This window comes from Neopelma chrysocephalum, unplaced genomic scaffold (assembly GCF_003984885.1).
Source record: "Neopelma chrysocephalum unplaced genomic scaffold, ASM398488v2 Primary Assembly neopelma1_97102, whole genome shotgun sequence".
Taxonomy (NCBI): domain Eukaryota; kingdom Metazoa; phylum Chordata; class Aves; order Passeriformes; family Pipridae; genus Neopelma; species Neopelma chrysocephalum.
The window spans coordinates 5,096,702-5,119,465 of NW_020925744.1; the positions used below are offsets into that span (position 1 = coordinate 5,096,702).

The 22,764-nt window shown below is 38.3% G+C and overlaps 1 protein-coding gene across 1 annotated transcript; it reads left to right on the plus strand.

The window, feature by feature from the left end:
* The first annotated feature begins 95 nt into the window (after positions 1–95).
* TRIM23 (tripartite motif containing 23) lies at positions 96–20,806 on the plus strand. The gene is made up of 11 exons (XM_027671604.1): positions 96–280; positions 974–1,136; positions 6,778–6,899; positions 7,748–8,026; positions 8,653–8,835; positions 9,348–9,563; positions 10,629–10,763; positions 15,194–15,323; positions 15,446–15,556; positions 17,308–17,432; positions 17,768–20,806. Exons 1-11 carry the CDS (start codon positions 170–172, stop codon positions 17,945–17,947), a joined length of 1,755 nt encoding a protein of 584 aa, XP_027527405.1. The 5' UTR covers positions 96–169; the 3' UTR covers positions 17,948–20,806.
* Positions 20,807–22,764: the final 1,958 nt, after the last annotated feature.

The window sequence follows — 22,764 nt, forward strand, 5'->3', positions numbered from 1 at the left end:
GCACCCAGGGCTCCGCGGGCGGCCCGGGGCCGTACCGCCTCCTCCTCTGCCCGCCTGCACGGACGGCCCGCGGGACCATGGGAGTCGTAGTTCTGTAGTGCTGCAGGGCGGTGCCTGAGGCGGCTCCCTGCTCCTTCCTGCGGGGACGCTCTGCTCCTCCCTCCCCGAGATGGCGGCCCTCCTTGTAAGCAAGCCCGGGGCTGGGGCCGGGCCGGAGGGCTGCCGCGGGCCCGGCGGTGGCGGTGACAGCGGGCGCGGCCCGGCGGGCGCTGCAGTGAAGGTAAGGCGGCGGCTTAGCTTGGCTCGGCTCCTGCGGCGGGGCGGGCGGTCCCGGCCGGGGAGGGGGAGCGAGGGATCTGTGGTACAGAATCCTGGAGCGGCGGGGCTTAGGGGTTGTCCGGTGTTGGGTTTCCTTTTTTTTTTTTTTTTTCCCCCTAAATGACCATCAGTTTTCCTTTTAGCTAACGGTTTAAGATGTTCCGGCCCGCAGCTGTTTGTTCCCGTTGCCTTGGTGCTGCGTTTATAGCTTCATGAGTGTCTAACTTGGTGTGACTGACGTCTTCATGTGTGTACCAGCTGCGAAGGGAAGCTCTCCGCCGGCCAGCACTCCGCTTTGTCAGGGTCTTGCCCTCTGCTTCATGTTCCTGCGAGGGTGTTTCTCCTTACTTAGTTGTGCTGCTTGACCAGGCGGCTTTCCTTGGGGCAGTGCATTTAATGAAGTGGGGAAGAAGTAGTCATGAGGTCATCAGGTGGGATACTGAGGAGTTAAAATGGTCTGGTTGTGTCTAATTATTTATTTACTTTAAAAATATCGTAGTTGTGTGCATAAAGCAAAATTAATGACTCACCTGACTCGTCTTATGTGCTATGGTTGCATGAACTTTTGTAAAATAAATTGTGACAAATGGCTTACTGCATGAAGTTTTGCTTTTTTATTGGCTCAAAACCAAATATGGTCTTTTTTAACTTACAGGTTCTTGAGTGTGGAGTCTGTGAAGATGTATTTTCTTTGCAAGGTGACAAAGTTCCCCGGCTGCTTTTGTGTGGCCATACTGTCTGCCATGACTGTCTTACCCGGCTTCCCCTTCATGGCAGAGCAGTTCGTTGTCCTTTTGATCGACAAGTTACTGAGCTAGGTAAGAAAATGTAACTCTGAATTTCCTGAAACCTGCCAGCCAAGGATATCTAGAAGATAATGCTAGATATAGGTTCTTAATGCTCCACTTAGTGATAATATTTCCAAGTAGTGAATGTGCAGTATTCCTTTTCATTCAGATAAGCTCATAGCACTGTTAACCACTAGTGAAGTAGCTATCTTAGAAAGTATAGATTTTTACCTTCATTTTCTTGAACCTGGGCTTGCAAGCTTTGTACCTTGAAGTCTTTTTGTACACCTATATTGACAGAGGGCTATTCTTTTTTAAATTAGTGTGTAGGGGTTCCTGAATGAGTATTAGTTTCCTAAACACTAAAACCATGCAATTAAATGGGTAGCTTCTTTGACAGACATTTGTATGGAGTTATGATGAAGTGATATAGAGAGAAGTATCAATGATAACAAACTTTTTTACAATGTTAATTACCTCTATACATGCAATAAATGACACTGGCAGGATATCAATAGCAATTCCCCTACTGTCAAAGTGTCTGCAGTGTTTGAAAGGGTAAGATACAGCTTTTTTACAACGGTGGCAGTTTATTTTAAGGAAAAGATAACACACGCTTATAATTTCTTGAGAATAAGAATTAACTGGTCAGCATAGGGTTACAGAGAAGACAAGTTATGGGAAGAACTTGTAACAAGAAGAACTTGTTAATAGAGCTGGCTCCAGCAGTTTTGAATAGCACCAGGGGGAAAAAAAACTTTTGGAAGGAGGAGAATCCTGAGAGAAAGACATCTCTAATCTGGTAATCCGTGAAAGAAATGTTTAAGAATCAAATTCACTCAAATAAGACTTTACTTTGCAGTAGGAGAATCTGCTAGATTGTAGATGAAACTGCAAAGAATATTAAGACACTCTGCAGGATGTTTTCATGTAAATCAGAGTCAGGAGAAGAAGTATCAGTCTCAAATGAAAGAGGGATTTGTTTTCTGGGCAGAAGGAGGTGGTAAAGTATGGGCATCATGAATGATCGCCAATCTAGTAGATGTGGTTAAAAGAATAATAATTTGTTTTATTTCTAACATGTGACTGTACAGCTGCACAAAATTTCTTAACTATGCTTTTGAGAGAGAATGTTAGAGCACAGGATTCAGCCATGCTGTTACGTAACATTTCTGCCCAAGACCACTGGGTTTTTTTATTATAATGGGAAACTTGTTGCTTCTTAGTTTTTATTGTGCAGTTTTTCCCAGGAATCTGAAGGTGTCCTATCATAAATCTTTTGTGTGTTTCATGTTTGGCGAAAATGAAGCTTTACAAAACCATCTACAGTTGATTTTTTTCATCTTACTTAATACCAAGGAGTTTCTGATGAAACATGACTCCAATCTCCATGAAAACATCCTGCAGAGTGCCTTAATATTCTTTGCAGTGTTTGAGTGCTAAGATAAAACTTGAACATACTGTGCAAGAAAGTGCAGTTATTGCATTCTTTCAAATCTCTTCAGACATTTGGGCAAAAGTTGCTCCTTTATTCCTTGCCTTATTTGTAATTCTTTTGCAGACAGTCTTCATGCTTTTGAAATTGACATTTGTCTTGTTGGCTTAAGTCAGTCTTAATATCTTTACTTTGTCACTGTCTCATTCCTGGCTGACACATTCCCTGCTATTCATGTCTTATTCTTCTTTTGAGAAGGGACAGAGCGTGTAGTGACTTTTGTAATGGGCACAGACATTCTTTATAGGCACAAGGATGAGATCTCTAGACTCTTCTACATTTCTGACCAAAGCTGAATTTGAGCTAAAGCCCAGGAGATTAAATAGATGTATTTACACAACTTTTTAGTGGGTTTATCTTTTAGTGGGTTTAAATATAAAATTAACATTTGATCAGATGTGTTGAAAATGTGTAGGTCAAGTACATAATAATTTTATAGCAGATGTGAAAGAAAAACAGTGAAAGAAAATACTTCTTACGAAACTCTGTAATGATTGAACAGCTTCTTCCTCTCTCAGCCTCACCCAATGTTTGGTTAAAGCCTAAGACAATGTTTGCTTAGAGGCTAGGAGCTATAATCTATTCCTTAAGTGGATTTATTGTTTTGGGGGTGTGTACATCCATTTATACAGGGCTATTAATGGCTATTTGGATTAGTGGCTAACCTGAAGATAAGAGGTCCATGTTAGCATCAGCAGTCATTATATTGGTGTGTTGTTAATGTGAATATTTTATACACAGTAGTAGCTGAAGGTTGTGCACAGTCAGTTTACCGTGGGAAAGTGGTGTTCTAAACACTCTAGAAAGGAACCATCTAACCACTTGCGGGTGCTTTGTTTTTTGAGTTAGGATCCGGAAGTCTGTCTAGATACAGTGTCAGCAAATCTGGACTCTAGTTTATAAACTGATTTGACATAATTTAGATTCTAAAAGTGGATATAGTGCTCTGTATTTCTTCAACTTGTAATAGGAGGTGACTATTCCTTGCTCTGTGTTATGAAAAAAACACTGTGATCTTGCTAGGAGTGCTACAGCTGAAAAATGACTAAGCTCTGAAGTCAGAAGATATCAAGGCAGATGACTCTGCTGATGCTTAATGTAATTGTGGAGGGCCAGATCATTCCTTCTGTAAACTCCTTCCAGATCTGTGGCAAACTCCTTCCAGATCTGTGGCAAACAGAAGTTAAAATATTTCTTTTTATTTTGTTGGCAATTTATTTTGTGGAGTACACTAATCTTGGATTGGGTGTTAGTAATGCTATCTGTACCAGAGAAGGCTTCCACCATGGAACTGATAACTGCAGAGTTGACTGACTTTGAAAGCACTGATTCTTTAGAGCATCTTGCTTAGTAGATAAGTTCAAAGTTACTAATCAGTGCTTTGATAGGCTCGTTTCTGGAAGCAGCAGATTTGCTAAAATGGATGATCTTTCCTGGTAAGCATATTTTTCTGAACAGGTAGTCAGTGTTGTTTTTCACCTTTTGAGGGTGTTTGAGGGAGAATAGCTTATATGTACTCCCATCTCTAGCTGTAGGAAAATGGTATCATCCATTTATCTGTTCTCTGAACTTTGCCTTTAATCTGTGAGGCACATAACTTCTCAGTGGCCAAATTCAAAATAGAATGTTATTGTCTGTAGTTTAAACTGTGGGGAAAATTGACTAGAAAAGAAAGTTTCATGTAGTAAAACTGGAAGCTACATAAAGCGTGAGGTATACAAGTGTGGGTGCCAATTGGATGCTATTTCACATAACTGCTTGCAACTCATAATTATCCATCTGTTCATTTGGAACTGCACTTTCACTCTAATGATACACCAAAATCTATGGAGTGTTTGATAAGTCTCCATATTTAAGAAGGAAGACAAGACTTAATGTCTGTATGGGATCAGTGGAATGACAGTGAATTCCAGAAAGATGCAGGAAACATATTCCTACCAGACTGCCACAGAGCAGCAGAGGAGTTAGGAAACAACATGGGACAACTGGACAATTCAAGTAGTCTGGGCTCTCTAGGAAAACAGAAAAACTGTGCGATGCAGTTTCTGTGAGTTCATGTCAGATACCCAGTGTCTGACAGACATCTGCACGTGAACTGAAAATGTCAAGAGTTTAGATGTTATTTGGAACCAACCTCAGGCTCCAGCTGATATTCTATTAGTCTTTGCATCTGGATTATGAGACGCAGCCCAACTTTTTTCCAGATCTGTCATTTATATTTTAAAATGTGTTTGTTTTCCAGATCATGCTTGAAGCGAAGTATGAATCTAATAAAGCAGTTACTTGCATTTTAAAAAAGAACTGTAGTTTGTATTTTTTTTCACAGTGAATGCCATAAGTTCACTAACAGTTTGGCTCATATTCTTAGGTGGTTACATGTGCATGAAGTATGAAACAAATACTTGTAATTTTGTAATTTCAGTTTTGTTATTCTACTTTATGCAGTTTTGTCCAGACAGTGCTGTCCCACACTCTAAAAAGTAACTGCAGCAACATTTTCTTGTCTTACAAACACAGTTCAAAAATTCCATCATAAAATAGAGTAGTTGATTTCAGGTCCTACAGATTCTGTTTAAATATAAGGTGGCATTTTCAGGCACCGTCTTAGCTACAAAATGTTTATCTGTCAATACCCGGGGCACTACTGGTAATGTTGTGCCTTCTATGATTCTATTCAAAGCTAGCAAACCCCTGACTGTTTATTTTCCTGAATTTAGTAGGTTTTATACACTCAAGTAAACATCTGACAAAGAGTTGTGGGCAATGCTGTCTGCATGTTACCTTCCTTTCAGTGCACCAACGTGCTCTGTTAGTATTCAGCAGTGATGTTGGATATAATTAAGTAACATCTTGAGCTTGTCTTTATTCTCAGATATGTTGTCCTCAGCACTGTTGAGGCCGCATCTGCAGTACCACGTACAGCCAGTGCAAGCAGAGCTACTGAAGCAAAACATCAGTAAGATAATGAAGGGACTGGAGCATCTCTGGTATGAGGAAAGGCTGAGAGATATTTTACAAATATCTGAAGAGAGGGTGTAAAGAAGAAAGTGCCAGGATTTTTTCAGTGTGTCTGCTGACAGAACAAGAGGCAACGTGCACAAACCAACGCAGAAGTTTTATGTGCACATAAGGAAACCCTTTCAGTGTAAGAGTAACCAAGATCTGGCACAAGTTGTCCAGAGAGGTGGTAGAATCTCCCTTCTTGGAGATCTTCAAAAGCTGCCTGTGTGTGGTCCTGGGCAACCAGCTCCGTGTGACCCTGCTTGAGCAGGGGGACTGGCAAGGTGGTGTCCAGAGGTCCCTTCCAACCTCAATAATTCTGTAACTCTCTTGTGGCTGAAAAGTAATGATCCAGTGCTCAAAGATGACACTTCATTTCTTGAGGTGCCTCAATCTTGCAACAGAGGAAATGTCATTAAATCTATGACAATTATGCTGAAAAAAGTTAAGGGATGATACTTCCTTGAAGAAGCAGTCGCTAGGATTCTCATATGCTATGTGGCCTATGCAGGTAGCATTTAGGAGCAGTCACTGGGATGCAATTCTGGTTTTGGTTTTCATCACATTGCTTCATATTAACTTCTACAAGATGAGGATGATACAGGAGTGGACATGGACTTCTGCTTTGCTCTAGGGAGCATGATATGTCTTCCTTTTTGTTAAATCAAATAGTGTAAGATGTGTTTTTTTCTTTCTGAATGTTGTTTTAACTCTTACTCAGATTTTTACTGGATTTAGATCTGCAATAGGTGATGCATTTTGTGATTCAGGTAATATGAAATTTGTCAGTAGGGAATTCTTCACACCTTTCATTAGTACAGATTAGTACACATGCTTGTGTGTTCCTTGTATTCTTTAGTTGTTAGCTATTGTGGATTATATTATAAGTGTTTTGACTTTTTAAAAAAATTTTTAATAATCTTTTAGTTAGGGAAAATCTGCATAAATATTAAATAGCTACATGATTGAAGGAAGGAAGATGATGGAGCGAGCTTACAGTTGTAACTGTATACTAGTTGTATAGTTAATACACTGTGGTTAATACATGTGGCTAATACATTGTAGTTAATATGCTCTTAATATTTGTCACAATCTCAACTAGTTTGTGCAATTTCTCAGAAAAACCTCAAGCAAATGCCATTTTTTCTCCCCTTCGTTTAAATCTTCCTCAAAAAGGAGATTCTGGAGTCTGGGGATTGAAAAAGAATTTTGCTTTGTTGGAACTCTTGGAACGGTTGCAGAATGGACCTGCTGGGCAGTGTGGGACAGCAGAAGAAGCCATTGGTCTATCTGGAGAGGTACTGAGTTATAAACAAAAAAGAAAAAAAATTGTTACGTTTGCTGAAAGTTATCTTTAGATAGAAAAAGATTGAAAATCAGTTCTTTGCCAAATGTAGTTTCACCAATAATACTTTTATTTTCTTCTAATATCTAGTATTAAGGCTTTAATTAATTGCCTCATAATTAAATGCAAATTTGTACTTGACCAATGCAGAAAATAAACAGGTATTAACAGGCGTGCCTACTGTTTTCCCCTTTTTTATGATTTTAAGATGTTTAGATAAGTTTATTCGTTGGAAATTTTAGTTACAATGGTATCAGTACAGTCTTCTAAAACTTCTGAGAAATTCTCCCGAAAGACTTCAACTCTTCTTCTTAGTGGTTGCCACTTATAGTCATTTGGTATCACTACATCATGTAATAGCACTTCATTACCAAAACTAACTGGTTTTATAATTTCAGTAATAAAAACTGGTGTGCAGGAAGTATCTTTGGTAGCATTCTAGAAATAGATAACTTTCCTAAGTTCCTGTAAGTCTATTGGTGTTTTGTTTGTCTGTAACTAATTCCTTGTTCTGTAGTGATTGCTTTGGAGGAAATTACTGGAACCAGATTTATTTTCTCCTCCAAACCTTTACAACTTGCACTGAAGTTTATATTTGTAAAATTGCTGAATGCTTCAGATTCTTATTTTTTAAAAGTTTATTGAAAACTTAAAGTCAAGTTTCAAAATAGTCCAAATATCTATTAGTGTTTAACTTTTATATAAACCTAATATTGTTGACAAGTTTTCTGATTTTTTTTTCCTCCATTACTGGGGTAAAGTGTTAACAACTTTACTTTTGCTTTGTTTTGTTTTTGCCAGAGTATCATTCGTTGCGATGAAGATGAAGCCCACATTGCGTCTGTGTATTGCACAGTCTGTGCCACTCACCTGTGTGCAGACTGTTCCCAGCTCACTCATTCTACTAAGACACTAGCAAAACACAGGCGTGTGCCTCTTGCTGATAAGCCTCATGAGAAGACAATGTGCTCCCAACACCAAGTGCATGCTATCGAGTTTGTTTGTTTGGAAGAGGGCTGTCAGGCAAGTCCTCTCATGTGTTGTGTCTGCAAAGAATATGGAAAGCATCAAGGTCATAAGGTACTTCTAGTAATTAATTTCTAGTCATGCCATGGGGTGGCTTGCATGATTGCTTACCCAGTTAAAGTACAAAAGGTTGTCAAGAAGTGAGGGTAGACTCTTGATATGTCTTCATACCGTTCTTTCATTTTCCCTTCATTTCAGATAGTTGCCATTGTAAAATTAGAGGCAAAAAAAATTATTATTTTTAAGTCCTCAGTGAATTATTTTATATATATATATATGAAGAAGGATAGTCCCTTTGTCGGCTGCTTTTCTGAACTTCTTACATCATTGAACCATCAGTTTTGAAAGCTGTTTTTGTAATGTAAACTCTACATACATATCACATCACTGGTGCAATCTAACCACCTTTATTTTTTTATAATTCATTATGATAAACAGGCAAATTTTTGTTTACTTGCTTGATTGCTAGATGCCTGAATTTAGTTTGAGTGTAATCTATGACTCCTGATTGCGTTTTGAATTGCAAGATGATTTTAGAATTCTTACTTGTCTTTCCTATATATATTTGTAAATATATGGCAATATACATACACATATGTATTAAATATGTTGTAAAATAGGAAAGGTGATTAAGGAAGACATTTGTGATTGATCTATGATATTTTTCTTTTAATTAATAGCATTCTGTCTTGGAACCAGAAGCGAACCAGATTCGTGCATCCATTTTAGACATGGCTCACTGTATTAGAACTTTCACAGAAGAAATCTCAGATTATTCCAGAAAACTGGTTGGAATTGTTCAGCATATAGAAGGAGGAGAACAAATAGTTGAAGCTGGAGTTGGAATGGCCCATACTGAACATGTATGCTTTTTTTTTTGTTTCCCTCACATGCACAGAATATTTCCTTTTTTGTAATAACCAAGATAAGGAATTTCTCTGAAAATTAAGTGTAAGTTTTATAGGACAAGACAAGTTCTTATATCTACCAAGTCAGTATTAAGGCTTAAGTCAGCAGATAGAGGGGAACTTGTAGACTGTTACAATGTTTTTAGGTGGTGGGAAAAGTTGCGTGACTGCTAGTATTGACCTACTGTGACAGATGTCCTCAGGTACTGTGATACTCTTGAGACTTTTTTCCCTGGTCATTTTTAGGAAGGTGGGTATACAAACAAATAAGCTACTTGATTGTAGGCGTAACTTCTTGGAGGATCTTGGTATTATACAGAAAGTCTTGTCAGCCCTAATTGGGACTTGAACTGTGTGTAGCCAAGCAGATATAAACATAAGTTAGAACCTGAAATAAAATCAAAAATATACTTCTGGAATCAACTGGTGTTCTTAATCTTCTGGATCTCCTTACTGCAATACTGTAGGTACCAGGAACTGCAGAGAATGCTCGCTCATGTGTCCGAGCCTATTTTTCTGACCTTCATGAAACCCTGTGTCGTCAGGAGGAAATGGCTCTTAGCGTTGTTGATGCTCACGTGAGAGAGAAGTTGATTTGGCTTAGGCAACAGCAAGAAGACATGACCATCCTCTTGTCACAGGTTTCAACAGCTTGTCTTCACTGTGAAAAGACTTTACAACAGGTAGGTTGAGGAGTGAGCTGTAGCATTTGGCAAGATATGTGGAACTACAAATTAAGTTTAAACTACAGGAAAAAAAGAGTATAGATAGTACTCCACATTATTTCTTTACAAAGTTAAAATAATGGTGGTATAACATGAGATTTCAATATTCATTACAAGGGGCTGTTAGACAAGGGTAATCAGTATGAAAGCATAGAGTCCTCCAGTTGCTTTAAGACCTGTGGCATGACTCTTTTCTTGGATAATTTCTGGTATTTGTGAGGTTTGTAGGAATGCGAGATGAAACTGAAGCAAAAACCCTACAGGACTTATTGGAAGGATTTTACAGCTGCAGTTAGCAGTACAGGTGTTTGAAGGTAGTTGTCATACATGGTGGTAGAAAAAAATGTTTTAGGATTAAATAACTTTTAGTAACATTTTTAACATGGGTAATTGAGCATCTTAAATGTATGAAGAAAGTGACTGTATGAGCGTATCTGATTGGTCCGTTATTCAGTTTAATTATAGCAACAAGTAAATAGTATGTGTAGCAAAAGTAAGCTAAGTGTGAGAAACTACTTCTTTAAGATGTTATTTGTACTTTGTTTTTCAGATAAGTTTAGAGCTAGTGTCTGGTTGCTTAGTCAGATTTATCTATGCAAATGTTCTGATCATTAATGGGTGGATATTAATATTTTCCTGTTAAGTGTGTTGCTGTATGCTGCCAAGCAATTGCTGTATTCTAGCTGCTGGAATGATATATGAATTATATAAATATTCTTTATATATTAAATTATTGTCTCTTATAATTTATATTCTTATTCCTACATGGCTAAGAGAGGTTTAGGAAAAAGTACTTTTAAACTGCAGAACTATTCAGTATCTATTCGTGTTAAGGAAGAATGTTAAGGTACTCATATTTGTATTGCAATTTTAAATAAATCTGTTTTGTAAATGTGAGTTTCTTTAACTAGAGTATTTCTATTTAAAATGCTTTATTTCTTGCAAACATATCTATATTATACTTGGTTTTTTTAAGTAAATTACTAAAGAAGAGGCATGCTTTTGTTTTCTTTGTCTGTTTAGGATGACTGCAGAGTAGTGTTGGCCAAACAGGAAATTACAAGATTGCTAGAGACATTACAGAAACAGCAACAGCAGTTTACAGAACTTGCAGATCATGTACAGTTGGATGCTAGCATACCTGTCACTTTTACAAAGGTATTCTTAATCTCACAGAAGTACAGCTATCCACTTTATAAAGTCCCAAATGTAATTTTAAAAAAGGCAGGAGTAATATATGTTCATTATGATGCTGTATTTGTTGCAACAAGTTTAGGCAGTTCAGTGTCAGTTAGAGCCATAGTGTGTTATCACACGATGAGTGCAATCTCATATTTGAGCAACATAATGACTGTGCTGCTATAATTGGGGTGAGAAATGTTCATTTGACATTAACCACATCAGTAGCTTTGTTTGAACGTTAGCTGTTTTCTTTTTAATATGTAGGATAGCATTTGTGAGTTCTAGAAACACCTTTCTTTGGAAAGAAATATCCTTGATTGTTCCCTGAAAACTGCACACCTATTTTGTATACAATACTACTGGTATAGCTTTCAGTTTATAATATTAAAAATAATTATAATATTAAATATTAATTAATATTAATTAATATTAATTATAATATTAAAATAATGTGTTTCAGTTCATTAAATGATCATTTGTCTTATATTTGTGTTATATTCACTGATAGCTTAGACAAGGTTCATCTTCTAAATAGGTTTGGTTTTATTGCTTCAATGTAACTTCAGTACAACATTCTTTGAAAGGGATGAAATTATTTGGAGTTTGATAATGGTACTTTTATTTGGTGTGTATATATGGTATTTATTATCTATCATACTTTTCACACAGGAAAATAAATTAATTTGAAACTCAAAGAACAAGAACTACTTTGATTTATGAGGTTTCTTGGTTCTGAATGGATGAAGGAGGAATAGGATCTATTGTTGCTGAGATGTAACTGAGGAAATGGATGCTTGCATGGGGATTCTGTGTCAGCTCTTGTTGATATCAGAAATTAAATTTCTTCCAAATAATTTATTTTGTAACATTGGTATATTTGAATTTCCATTTAAATGCAACATTTTAGCTTTTGCCTGTCCCTTTGCTATTCAGCAGAGACCAGAGTTGGTAGGGTCAGGACGATCTCCTCTGCAAACTCCCATTGTGCCATGAATGAAGCAGCATTCACATTTCACAGATGAACAATTACTGAGTCAGAGGATGTTTGATTTTGGATGTTTGATTTTTGCCTTTAAGAGCTGTTAATCTGACTCAGAAAATTTTGATTGTGAATCTCTGAGTATTTGGAAAAAGAATGGTAGGAGCCAGCTAAGCTGTTACAGGAGGTCTGAAATAGGTCTTGGCTCGAGAGACTCAAGAGACTTGGTTTTCTCCTGTAACAAATAGGTATTTTTACAAAGTCTTCTGAGGGTTAATTTCTGAATTTCAAAGGTGCCAAAGCAAATGTCATTTTTCTCAAAAACAGCAGCAGCCCTGAAAAAGTAAGGTGAAAATAATTACTTGAGTTTCTTACTTTTTGTTTCCTCACTTCTGATAAAACTTGATGGTCTCTTTCTGCACAACATGTTTTTATAACACTGTTGTGCTGATGGCCACTTGTGGCTTGCAGTGAGGCTTGTTGTACTTGAAAGATCTGTGCCTCACAACAGATATCAGACAGAAATAAAATCTTCAGATAAAAAACTGTAAACTGTTACTATATCACTGGAAAGGTCTCTCTCAGGATCTGTCATTGCACTGAAGGCTGCATCCATTATAAAATGAAAAAAGCATTTCAAACAGTAGTAGATCAGAGAAGCATTCAATATTCAGTGAAGATTGTGAAGGTTTAAGGAGGGCAGGGAGAAGTCCTTTTCACTTTTAAAAGTGAATAGGTCTCATCCATTCTCTTTTGTTTCACTGATGACACAAAAAAGCAAGAACAGTGCCATTACCTCTTCTAAACCATCAAGGGAAATGCCACATATAAAGATCTTTCAGTACCAAGATTTAAGAAAAGAAGTTTTACTTGAACAGAAGTCGCAGGTTGCCTGGTTTTAAGTATGCTATCAAGTTATGCAGCTGCCAGAAATACGGACAGAAAGGGGTTTTATTGGTCAGGCTTTTTTGAAATAACATTTTCAGTTAAAGGTGCTGATACTGTTGACAAGGAAAGACTTTTTGTCATGTCAGTTTCTAGCTGTGATCATGAATAGTCAATTACTACTGACTCATATTACAGGTCCATGCCGCTATACGTTGTTCTCTGAATAGCAGCTTTTCTTGCAAGGTTTTTCTTGAAGTGACAGAGCCACTCCTGCAAAAAATGGAAATTTGGTGTCTTTCACAGATTGCATTTTGATTCCTTCTGATAGAGTAGAAACATGCTAAGAGCACCCTATTTTCACTCTGAAACTCACAGAAAGCAAACTGCAACAGGATGGCTTAAGTTGACAGCATCAATCACCTCCTTCACTTCCCTGGTGATATAAGTTGTACTCCTGCTCTCCAGCCCTGGGAGCTGAAGAGGTGACTGGTGCTTCTGGTGGAGTTGTGACAGGATTGCTGGGCTGAATCACTGTCAGCAAGCTCTGGACATAACAGGGTGCTGCCTCCAGCAAGAAACCTGATAAACTCAGCAGCGCCCTCCAGAGCTCCTGCTTTTCCTTCCTCTTTCCTTTCAGGTACAGAGAACTGGGAACATTAATATTGAAAAAAATTTTAGGCAAAATCAGAACAGATTTGAGTGTGAATAGCATGCTGGAGACATGTCACTTTTTAGACTGTTGCATACTTCTTGCTTTTTCTCTTTCTCTGCACCTTTGCTGCTGATGTGCTGCTGTGCTTATCAAGAACCTGCCCGCAGGTTTTTCTTCTCCAGAAGGAGGTAATCCTTTCTGGTAACATGCTGCGTCATGGTGTTCTGACTGAATTTTGCAAGTTATGCACTGACTCCAAATATGTAGAATTTAGAGGACATTTATTAAAATGCAAATAAGTCTCAATGTTTTATTTTCCAAATCTCCAATATTCAGTTAGTCTTTGGGGTTTAGAGCATCTGCCATCTGTAGTAATAGCACTGAAAATGCTGAACTTTCACAGATTCATATGAAGTCTTTTTTTTCACAATAAATAGGTAGCCTATGGAGTTCTGTGTTAAGGATCATCTGGGCCTATTTAGGTTTTGAGCAACAAACAGACAAATCCATAGGTGAACAGTACATTGAGATCTGTTAGTTGCAGAAACTGCAGTGTTGACTCAGTAAGTCCCTGAGCTGCAAGCTGTTAAACACAGGGAAGGTATTTAGGAGAGTTATCACTATAAGCTTTCCCTGTTTCTTACTTTTGTATCCATCTTTGCCCAATTTTAGAGAGCATACTGGATGAGATGAACCTTTGATCTGACTCTTGCAGTCATGATGTTGCTGACTTTTGCATTTTGGTGCTTACATAATTATATTTTTAGGTTTTTTTAGAAAGCAGTTTCTCAAGGTATTTTTACTCTCTTCAGAGGTTGTGATAGTATAACGTCATTGAGTTACTCTGTATTGATTATTTTGAAAGTGTGCTGCTTCATGATCTGTGACAGAAAAGAGAATGAAGTTGCTTGTCACGATGACAATATATCCAGCTGTATAATGGATCCTCTGTGTGTGTGTGTGCGTGTGTATATCTCAAGTCATGTGATGTGGATGTTTATACATCCAGTCACACTGGTGACATATTGGTCAGCAGAGGTTGTAGCATTTTTGCACTCAGTAATATTTCTAATGTAAGAGGAAATAAAAGGCTGTCTAGAGTAGGCACAGGTTTGCCTAGCATGGTACTGTGTGGATTTTACAAGAAAACAAATGTACTGCTGCATAGTTCTGATCATTTATAGCCTGCTGTTTCATCAGTAGTTCTTAGTCCTTCAAAATATGTTTCAGGGACACGTAGTAATTTTATCCTATGTTATTTCTTTTACCATTTATGTTTTGCCACGAGATCACGTTGCGAACAGCCTGTTTAATACTTACAAGAGCTTGGAGAGGAAGTTGATTCTCATTCCTTGCATCCAAGCAAGACCCTGGGGAGTTGTTTGTTCTTCTTCACTGTTTGAGATTATTAGCAACAAGCAGTAATGTTGCTGATTTAAAAGATTGGAAGAGGCTTGAGGTGAAGAGAGAGAGCCGTGGAGCCCCCAATAGTTCTCTAGATGGAGGCATTAATACTGTGAAAAAATAGGGAGTTCTCTGGTCAGAGAATTCCAGCTAGTTGCTACAAACAATTCCTCATGTGGTTTCAGCCAAGAATGATGAAAGACTTTAAAATGTTATGAAATTCAGACTTACTGTCGTGAAATTGGCTGACTTTTTAAAAGACATTCAGTAACTCAGGTAGAAGTTACAGGTTTGTTACAGAGATTATTGGATATTTTCATTTCTGTTATTGCTGGAGGTGATTGGTAATTGTGCCATGTATTTTTGGAGTCAGTAGGTTTAATCATTTAACAAATGGTGGGAGAATGTGTATTTTAAACACAAGGGATTTCTGGATTGAATTTCCTAAGTTTTCTGTCTTTTTGCGTATGCTGTTTCTTCTAGGACAACAGGGTACATATTGGACCAAAGATGGAAATTCGGGTTGTCACTCTAGGATTAGATGGAGCTGGCAAAACAACTATTTTGTTTAAGTTAAAGCAAGATGAATTCATGCAGCCAATTCCAACAATAGGTTAGTAGCTACAATTTAAATGTAATGACTTTTCCAAATATTTGACTAATCTGCAATAATATGTTCATACAATATATATTCATACAGAGCAGGACTGTAAAACTTTAATATTTTTATTCCAGGTTTTAATGTTGAAACGGTAGAATACAAGAATTTGAAGTTTACTATTTGGGATGTAGGAGGAAAACACAAATTGAGGCCCTTGTGGAAACATTATTATCTCAATACACAAGGTAATACTGCTACAAGTTTTATACTGCATTTGGTCTTCCAGCTTGTATTTCAGAGCCAAAAAGATTATTAGTATAAATAATTTATAACAGCAGAAAATTGTTCATCTAATGCAAAATACAGCTGCTGGATCCATGAGCAAAGAAATTTTAATCCAGTTGGTCATATTTTCTGCTGCATGATAAAGGTGCATTCTCCATAAATCCATCAGACAGTTCATGGAGCCAAACAAAATTAGAACCTCTGTTAAATTGGTCTAGCTGACAACAGACAAGGTGCAGTGTTCCAGAGTTTGCATAGTGAGAAGCAGTACTTGCCAGGTGAAATTTAAATAGCACTTGAAAATACTCAGCTTTCAGGAGCTTTCATTTAGCAACTTAAAAAATTCTATGATATTCTGTAACTTCTGACTTGGTATTGCACTGTAATATCTGATTGTAGACTAGCTTACTGATTCTGAAAACATTAATCTGTATGGTGCCAACTTAGAAATTCATGCTGTCCTTCTGTAAATCCTCCATAGGTTTTTTTTCCAGTTCAGAAAGGGATTCCTCTTCATTGATTCATTCATAATTATCTGAAACACTTAGAATTACAAACACCACTTTATGTGCTCCACCTTGTGTGTTATTTCAGCCTTAAATGCACGCTTCAACACTTCAAATTACTCATCTTTTCAAACTTCTAAAAATTATATTTTGGGATTTGTGTTGTCCTCTTAGAACATATCATGTAAAGTAGCAGGGAATCATTCCTGCCTTGAGAATTGTATGTTGAAGAGAAAGCTAAGCAGTTAGCCTGCTACGTACCTGCAGTAGTTTTTGTTTACTTTTGTTGTTGGGGTTTCTTTTCATTGCAAAAATATTGAGTTTAAATTCTGTCCTCTAGCTCTGCCTCCCTGACTCTCCAGTTTTTCTGGCATCTTAGTTACTCTCTCTAGTGAATAGTAAAATGTGCTACTATGTTGGGTCCATGGCAATCTTCTCTGGCTTGTGTAGTCTGTAGATGAGGGAAGCCATGCTGATTGGCTGAACTGTGGATATTATAGGCTGCTAAGGGAAACTGAAACAGTCATGTGGGACTTGATGGCATATAAATTGTTCAAGATACGGTTTAAACTGAGATACTTTATCTACACAATCTGGTTTTAGACCTGAGAAGTTAAAATATCGCAGCCTTTGTATTAGACCAGGAAAAAACTTAGGCTTTTTTTCCCTGTTTTAGGATGAATTCTAGATTTTTGTTAAAAGTATAGAGGTATGTAAGGAATTTCTCAGTCCTCCTGGATTTGAAATTAAAGTTGTGCACTGCTGAGAAACTTTACATATAGAGCTGCTAGAAAAAAGGAATTGTGTAAGCTGAAAGGTAATTTTACAGAGTTTAGACCCCTGGTGGCCTAGTGGTTAGCGTGCAGGACTTTCACTGCTGCGACCACGGGTTCGATTCCCCGGTCTCCTGGCCTGATGGAGGTCGTTAGCCCTGTGTGGCCATCCATCTATGAGAAGGACACTCTAAACAAACCTACGTCCTGAGGACCTCACTGCCATTGTCCAAGCTTGCTTGGCCCCGGCAGACGAACCTTAGGATTAAAGGGTGGGCTCAGTTCAGCGCAGGCTGTGTCTCACCTAAAAAATCCATTGCGCAGGCTGGAAAGGTAAAAGACCTTTCCCCAAATCTTCGTTCGCGAAGATGGGCCATTATTATTATTATTATTTTTGAATATGTGTAAAACATTTCTCTCTTTTTTTCATAGCGGTGGTGTTCATTGTTGATAGCAGTCACAGAGACAGGATCAGTGAAGCATACAGTGAACTTGCAAAATTATTAACAGAAAAGGAATTGCGGGATGCCTTGCTCTTGATCTTTGCTAATAAACAGGTACTTGTGATTTATTTTTAGTCTTTTCCTCAGCTTGTGTATCAAATTCCAACCCTCTGCTGTGGGTAGGGAATGGTAACATTGAAAGCATAAAATGTAGAAGTTTGCTTTACATGTAATGCTGCTAAAATAAGTGTTGCTAGAGTGCTTAGTGGATTGAACAACTTTTTGTTTTATGGTAACAGTTAGTAAATGCTTAACTGTTGCATTTGACTTTTGCGTTTGGAAAGCTTTTATATGATTTATAGCTCAATCTAAATGATCAGTTAAAAATAAAATGCCTTCAAATATATTACGGAATAATAATTGAGTGTTGGCATCCAATTCTATTGCAGGATGTAGCAGGTGCGCTTTCAGTGGAAGAAATCACAGAACTGCTGAGTCTCCACAAACTCTGCTGTGGCCGTAGCTGGTACATTCAGGGTTGTGATGCCCGGAGTGGTACAGGACTTTATGAAGGATTGGACTGGCTTTCTAGGCAGTTGGTGGCTGCTGGTGTCCTGGATGTGGCTTAATTTTACAGTAGCTGCAATTTAAGATTGTACATTATGGTCTTGTTTGCATGATCAGGATGTTGTCGCCAGATCTGCTCTCTGAAGAGGGGACTTCATTTAACTTGGTGATTACAGAAAAATATAAGGCTTTATCCTAGATTGGGTAATTGGTTCAGTAAACTTCTGCTGTTACAATGTTTTTGAAACTTGATAGTAGTGGAATAGGCTTGTTACAAGGATGTTATGAAATACTTTTTAATGAAGTTGTTACCATTTAAAATTCTTCCCTGATAAAATATGCATTGGAGTTCATACAATAATTGTAATGATGTTATAGTAGGTGATTAGTATTAGAAAAATTCTGAGTGGTTTAGAAATACTTTCCCATGAAAATATTCCAAAATCCATCTCAAGTTATTAGAATAGCCATCTCTAATAGTCAGAAATAAATGGTGCTACTCTTTCATATCTAAAGAATCTATTAAAGGTGGCATTCAAGCTTAAATGTAAATACACCATATAAAGAAAGTGTTTCCCCTATATTTATTAGCTTCCTTGTTTGTTATCAGAAGGCAGCATACCTGCATAAAGAAATCCCAGAATGGTGAACAGTGTTGCACAGCGAGGAGGCTATGGCATAGTTTAGCTACTCCTTTTCTATCGGGGGGGGGAGCAGAGGTTAGTTGGGTTTTTCATGCTAAATTATTTATGGACACACTATAGCGATACTGAGGTGAAAGTGTTTTGTGCATACTCGAGGACATAATCGGCCTTTAGAGATTAAGTTTACTCCTCAAGAAGTCAAATTAAATTTTAAAAAAACTTCTTAAAGAAGTAGTGTGCTGTAATGTCAGTCCAGCCAGGTACTTTTATGTAGAAGTCATGCTTCCAGATTAAGGTAGTGGCCTTAAAATATTCAATAACATAATGGAAAACCAGTGTACATTAATTATAACTCTTATTTAAAAGAGTAGATAGTAAAATGTGATATAAACCTTCCGTAATTAGATATTCAATTCTTTGTATCTTCTACATGGAATTGTTACCAATGCCTCTGTTTTTGAAGATTACTCATTCACAAACCCATGAGATATGGGTGTAGTGCTGTTTAAATTTAGAGAAGGTTGCAATGACTTATGATGTCGGTTTTTCTGCTGGACATGCAACTCTGCTAACAATTTTATCTGTCTGGTATGTGCACCAGAACTTTCTGCCCTTGTCTTTTAGTACATGGCCACTGCCAGTTGAAGAAACCATGCCATGGACCCTCTTCGTGTTAGTAGAGGAGCTACAAAGAGCATGACCAATAGATCAAAACTGTGTATCATCACTTTTCTTACTGGAGTAGAGATGAATCAGGAGACCGAACTGTGGAAGTGAACAGTGTTCCATAGATGTGGAGATATTTTTGCCACACTGGAAAGTGTGCTTACCTGTGAGAGCTCTGAACCTCACGGGGCAAAGAAAGTGTATCCCATTATCTGTGGCTATGGCTTTCATTGTCACTTTGGTTTCCTACTGCATACCTTAGGTAAAGCCAAGAATGTATAAACAAATAGTTTTAGTACACTTGCACTTTTCTTCAGGTGGAAGCAGTTGAGGTAACTACTTCCTCGTAATATCACTTATTTGTATTTTTCTCTTGTTACTTAAACTTCAGGTAAATGGTGTTAAATGCAGCTTCAGATTCAGCAAGTCTAATGACTTGAATAGTACCTGAAAGAACACTAAGCTTCAAAGTAGTATAATGTTTGCGAAATGAATTTCAGTGCCTACATAGGTACTGAGACAGTCTTTCTTCAGACAAGCTGATATATTTAGAAATAGCTTATAACAGAGTAAAAGGTGGGTTTTTTTGCACCTACCAAACTTTAAACTGTTCCTCCTTTCCAGCCTGTAACTTCTTGAATGATACACAGTTGGCTGCTCTGACTTGAGCATCTGCTTAGCCTCTACTGCGGAGCAACCCCTGCCTAGTTAGGGCTTACTATCCCTTCACAGCTCTTTTCACAACTCTTTTTGAAATACAGACAAGTTCTGCCAAGTATGGTCGATACCTTTTCCTGGAATATTTTTAACAGAAGACATGCATTCTTTAGAAAAATCCTGATTCTGTTGTTTTATTTTAGCTGACTTAGGCTTCACTTACACATGCTGCTCAGTTCTATTTCAAAATATTCAAGGTGGCTAGTTTGGATTTGATGTAACATTATTTTGAGGGCAGAGGAAAAATTCTCACTCATGCATATTTTTGAGTACAAGTGGTTGCTTGTGACATATGGAATGCTACCGTGTTTTTAAACTGAATTTATTTAAGATGATTTGAAGTAACTGTGAAGGTGTTACATTTGTCTGTGAACTCTTTGGTGTAAACAGGTGCACTAAGAGGTTTATTTGTATACTGCTTCAGTTATAAATTTAAGCTTGTTTCCTCAATTTTACTGAACTTTAGTTTTTAGTGTACTGACTTATGCAATATGTAATTGGAATATTTCCTCAACTAGAACTCACTCAAGCATTACTAACCGTGAGGATTGTCTGAAAAGACTGAATGACTTCTCAAATGATTTTGACTTAATTCTGAAATTGAGTAAATGCAACATCCAGTGACTGTGTTGTGGCTTTCTTTAAAGAATATCATCTCGAAAACAGTATGGTTACGGTTAGGCTAACTGAAAAGTAATGTTTTATCACTTGGTATAGTCTTTCTGTATTCTACCTTCAAAGTTATTGTGGACTATGAGGGTTTGCTTCTGAGAGTGTTGGAGTAGATGTGGATGTTATGTAAATTTTTTGAAAGAAAGGGCTTTTTTAGTGGAGCTGCTTAAATTTGAGTTGCCCAGAAAATTATTTCTTTTCAATAAAAGTATGTAAACCCTTGAGAGCTAACTTTAATAAACTTGCCTTTTGGATTTTTTAAGGTCATCTCAAATTAGAGGTGTGCTACATTTAACTTACTGTAGAATTTTTCTAAATTATCCATGAAGATCCTTTATCTCACTAAAGGTAAACTTCCTGGTGGCAGCAGCAACTTTTGAAAGACTGACTTTGATTATCATGCATCATATCTCAATTCATAAATTAAGTTACCAGAACTGTAAACTCTTGAGTCTTTTATGAGTGCAGTGGTGCTATGTGAACATAACACCCAAGGCAAATATTACTGTTTTTAGAGTAGACTTAACTATGCAGCGTAGTAACAGGACTGTATCTAGACAGATTGGCAACAGTTTGAGGAGTTGTCTGAGCTTTCACTGAGGACCTGCTGTTTGTGAGCAGAGGGCTGGTCAGAGGCTCTCTTGGGTAGAGAGATCACAAATAAGGTTTTGCTTCTTGGAGAAGGAGAGAAGGCAGCAGATCTTCCACCTTGGGCTTTCAGAGGGCAGACTATGGCCTGTTTAGCAAACTAATTGAGAGTCCTTTTAGAGGTCAGTCCTGAAGACCAAAGGAATCCAGGAAGGCAGAACATTGTTCAAGAAGGAAATCCTAAAAAGGTGCAGAAGCAGGGTGTCCCCATGTGCTGAAAGATGAGCCAGTGGGTAAGAAGTCTGGCCTGCCTCAATGGAAAGCTTTAGCTGGAACTCGGGGAGAGAGAGTGTATGACGTCTGCAAGAAGGGGCAGTCAACTCACCAGGACTCCAAGGATGTTGTGAGGTTATGCAGGGAGAAAATCAGAAGGGCCAAAGCCCAGCTAGAACCTAATCTGACTACTGCTGGAAAAGACAACAAAAATGTTTTTACAAGTACATCAGCAACAAGAGGAGGGCGAAGGAGAATCTTCATCCTTTACTGAATGCAGGGGAAAACAGTGACGACCAATGAGGAAAAGGCTGAGATACTTAATGCCTTCTTTGTCTCAGTCTTTAACAGTAAGACCAGTTGTCCTCAGGGTCTCCAGTCCCCTGAACTGGAAGACAGGGATAGGGAGCAAAATGAAGCCCCCGTAATCCAGGAAGAAATGGTTAGTGACCAGCTACATCAGTTAAGACACCTGCAAGTCTATGGGACCGGATGAGATCCATTAAGGGTACTGATGAAACTGGGCGGAGAGATTTCACCAAGAGACCTAATCAAGACACTTTCAATCATTTACCAGCAGTCCTGGCTAACTGGGGAGGTGACTGAAATTTGGCAATTTTAACTCCCATCTACAAGGGTCAAAAGAAGGGTCCAGGGAACTACAGATCTGTCCATCTAACCTTGATGCCAGTGAAGGTTATGGAGCAGCTCATCCTGAGTCCATCACATGGTATGTGGAGGACAATTGAGATCAGCCAGCATAGGTGCTGCTTGACCAGGTGACCCGCCTAATGGGTGAGGGAAAGGCTGTGGATGTTGTCTGCCTGGAGTTTAGTAAAGCCTTTGACACTGCCTCCCACGTAGCTGTGGGGAAACTGACAGCTAATGGCTTGGACAGGTGCACTCTTCACTGGGTAAAAAACTAGCTGAATGGACAAGCCCCGAGAGTGGTGGTGAATGGAGTTACATCGAGCTGGCAGCTGGTCACCCTGGGCTCAGCACTCGGGCCAGTCCTGTTTAATATAGAGCGCACCCTCAGTAAGTTTGCACATGACTCCAAGTTGGGTGGGAGTCTTGATCTGCTGGAGGGCAGGAAGGCTCTGCAGAGGGATCTGGACAGGCTGGATCATGGGCTGAGGTCAATGGTATGAGGTAATGGCTGGAAAGCTGCCCAGCAAAAAGGACCTGGGGGTGATGGTGGACAGCAGCTGAACAAGAGCCAGCATGTGCCCAGGTGGCTAAGAAGGCCAATGACATCCTGGCCTGGATGAGCAAGTGTGGCCAGCAGGACCAAGGCGGTGATTGGCCCTTTTGTACGC

Excerpts from the sequence above, each read along its gene's own strand:
- TRIM23 (XM_027671604.1), top strand. The coding sequence starts at position 170 with ATGGCGGCCCTCCTTGTAAGCAAGCCCGGGGCTGGGGCCGGGCCGGAG. Across the intron at positions 1,137-6,777 it reads TCGACAAGTTACTGAGCTAG|GAGATTCTGGAGTCTGGGGA; the intron begins GTAAGAAAATGT and ends TTCCTCAAAAAG. Across the intron at positions 8,836-9,347 it reads GAATGGCCCATACTGAACAT|GTACCAGGAACTGCAGAGAA; the intron begins GTATGCTTTTTT and ends GCAATACTGTAG.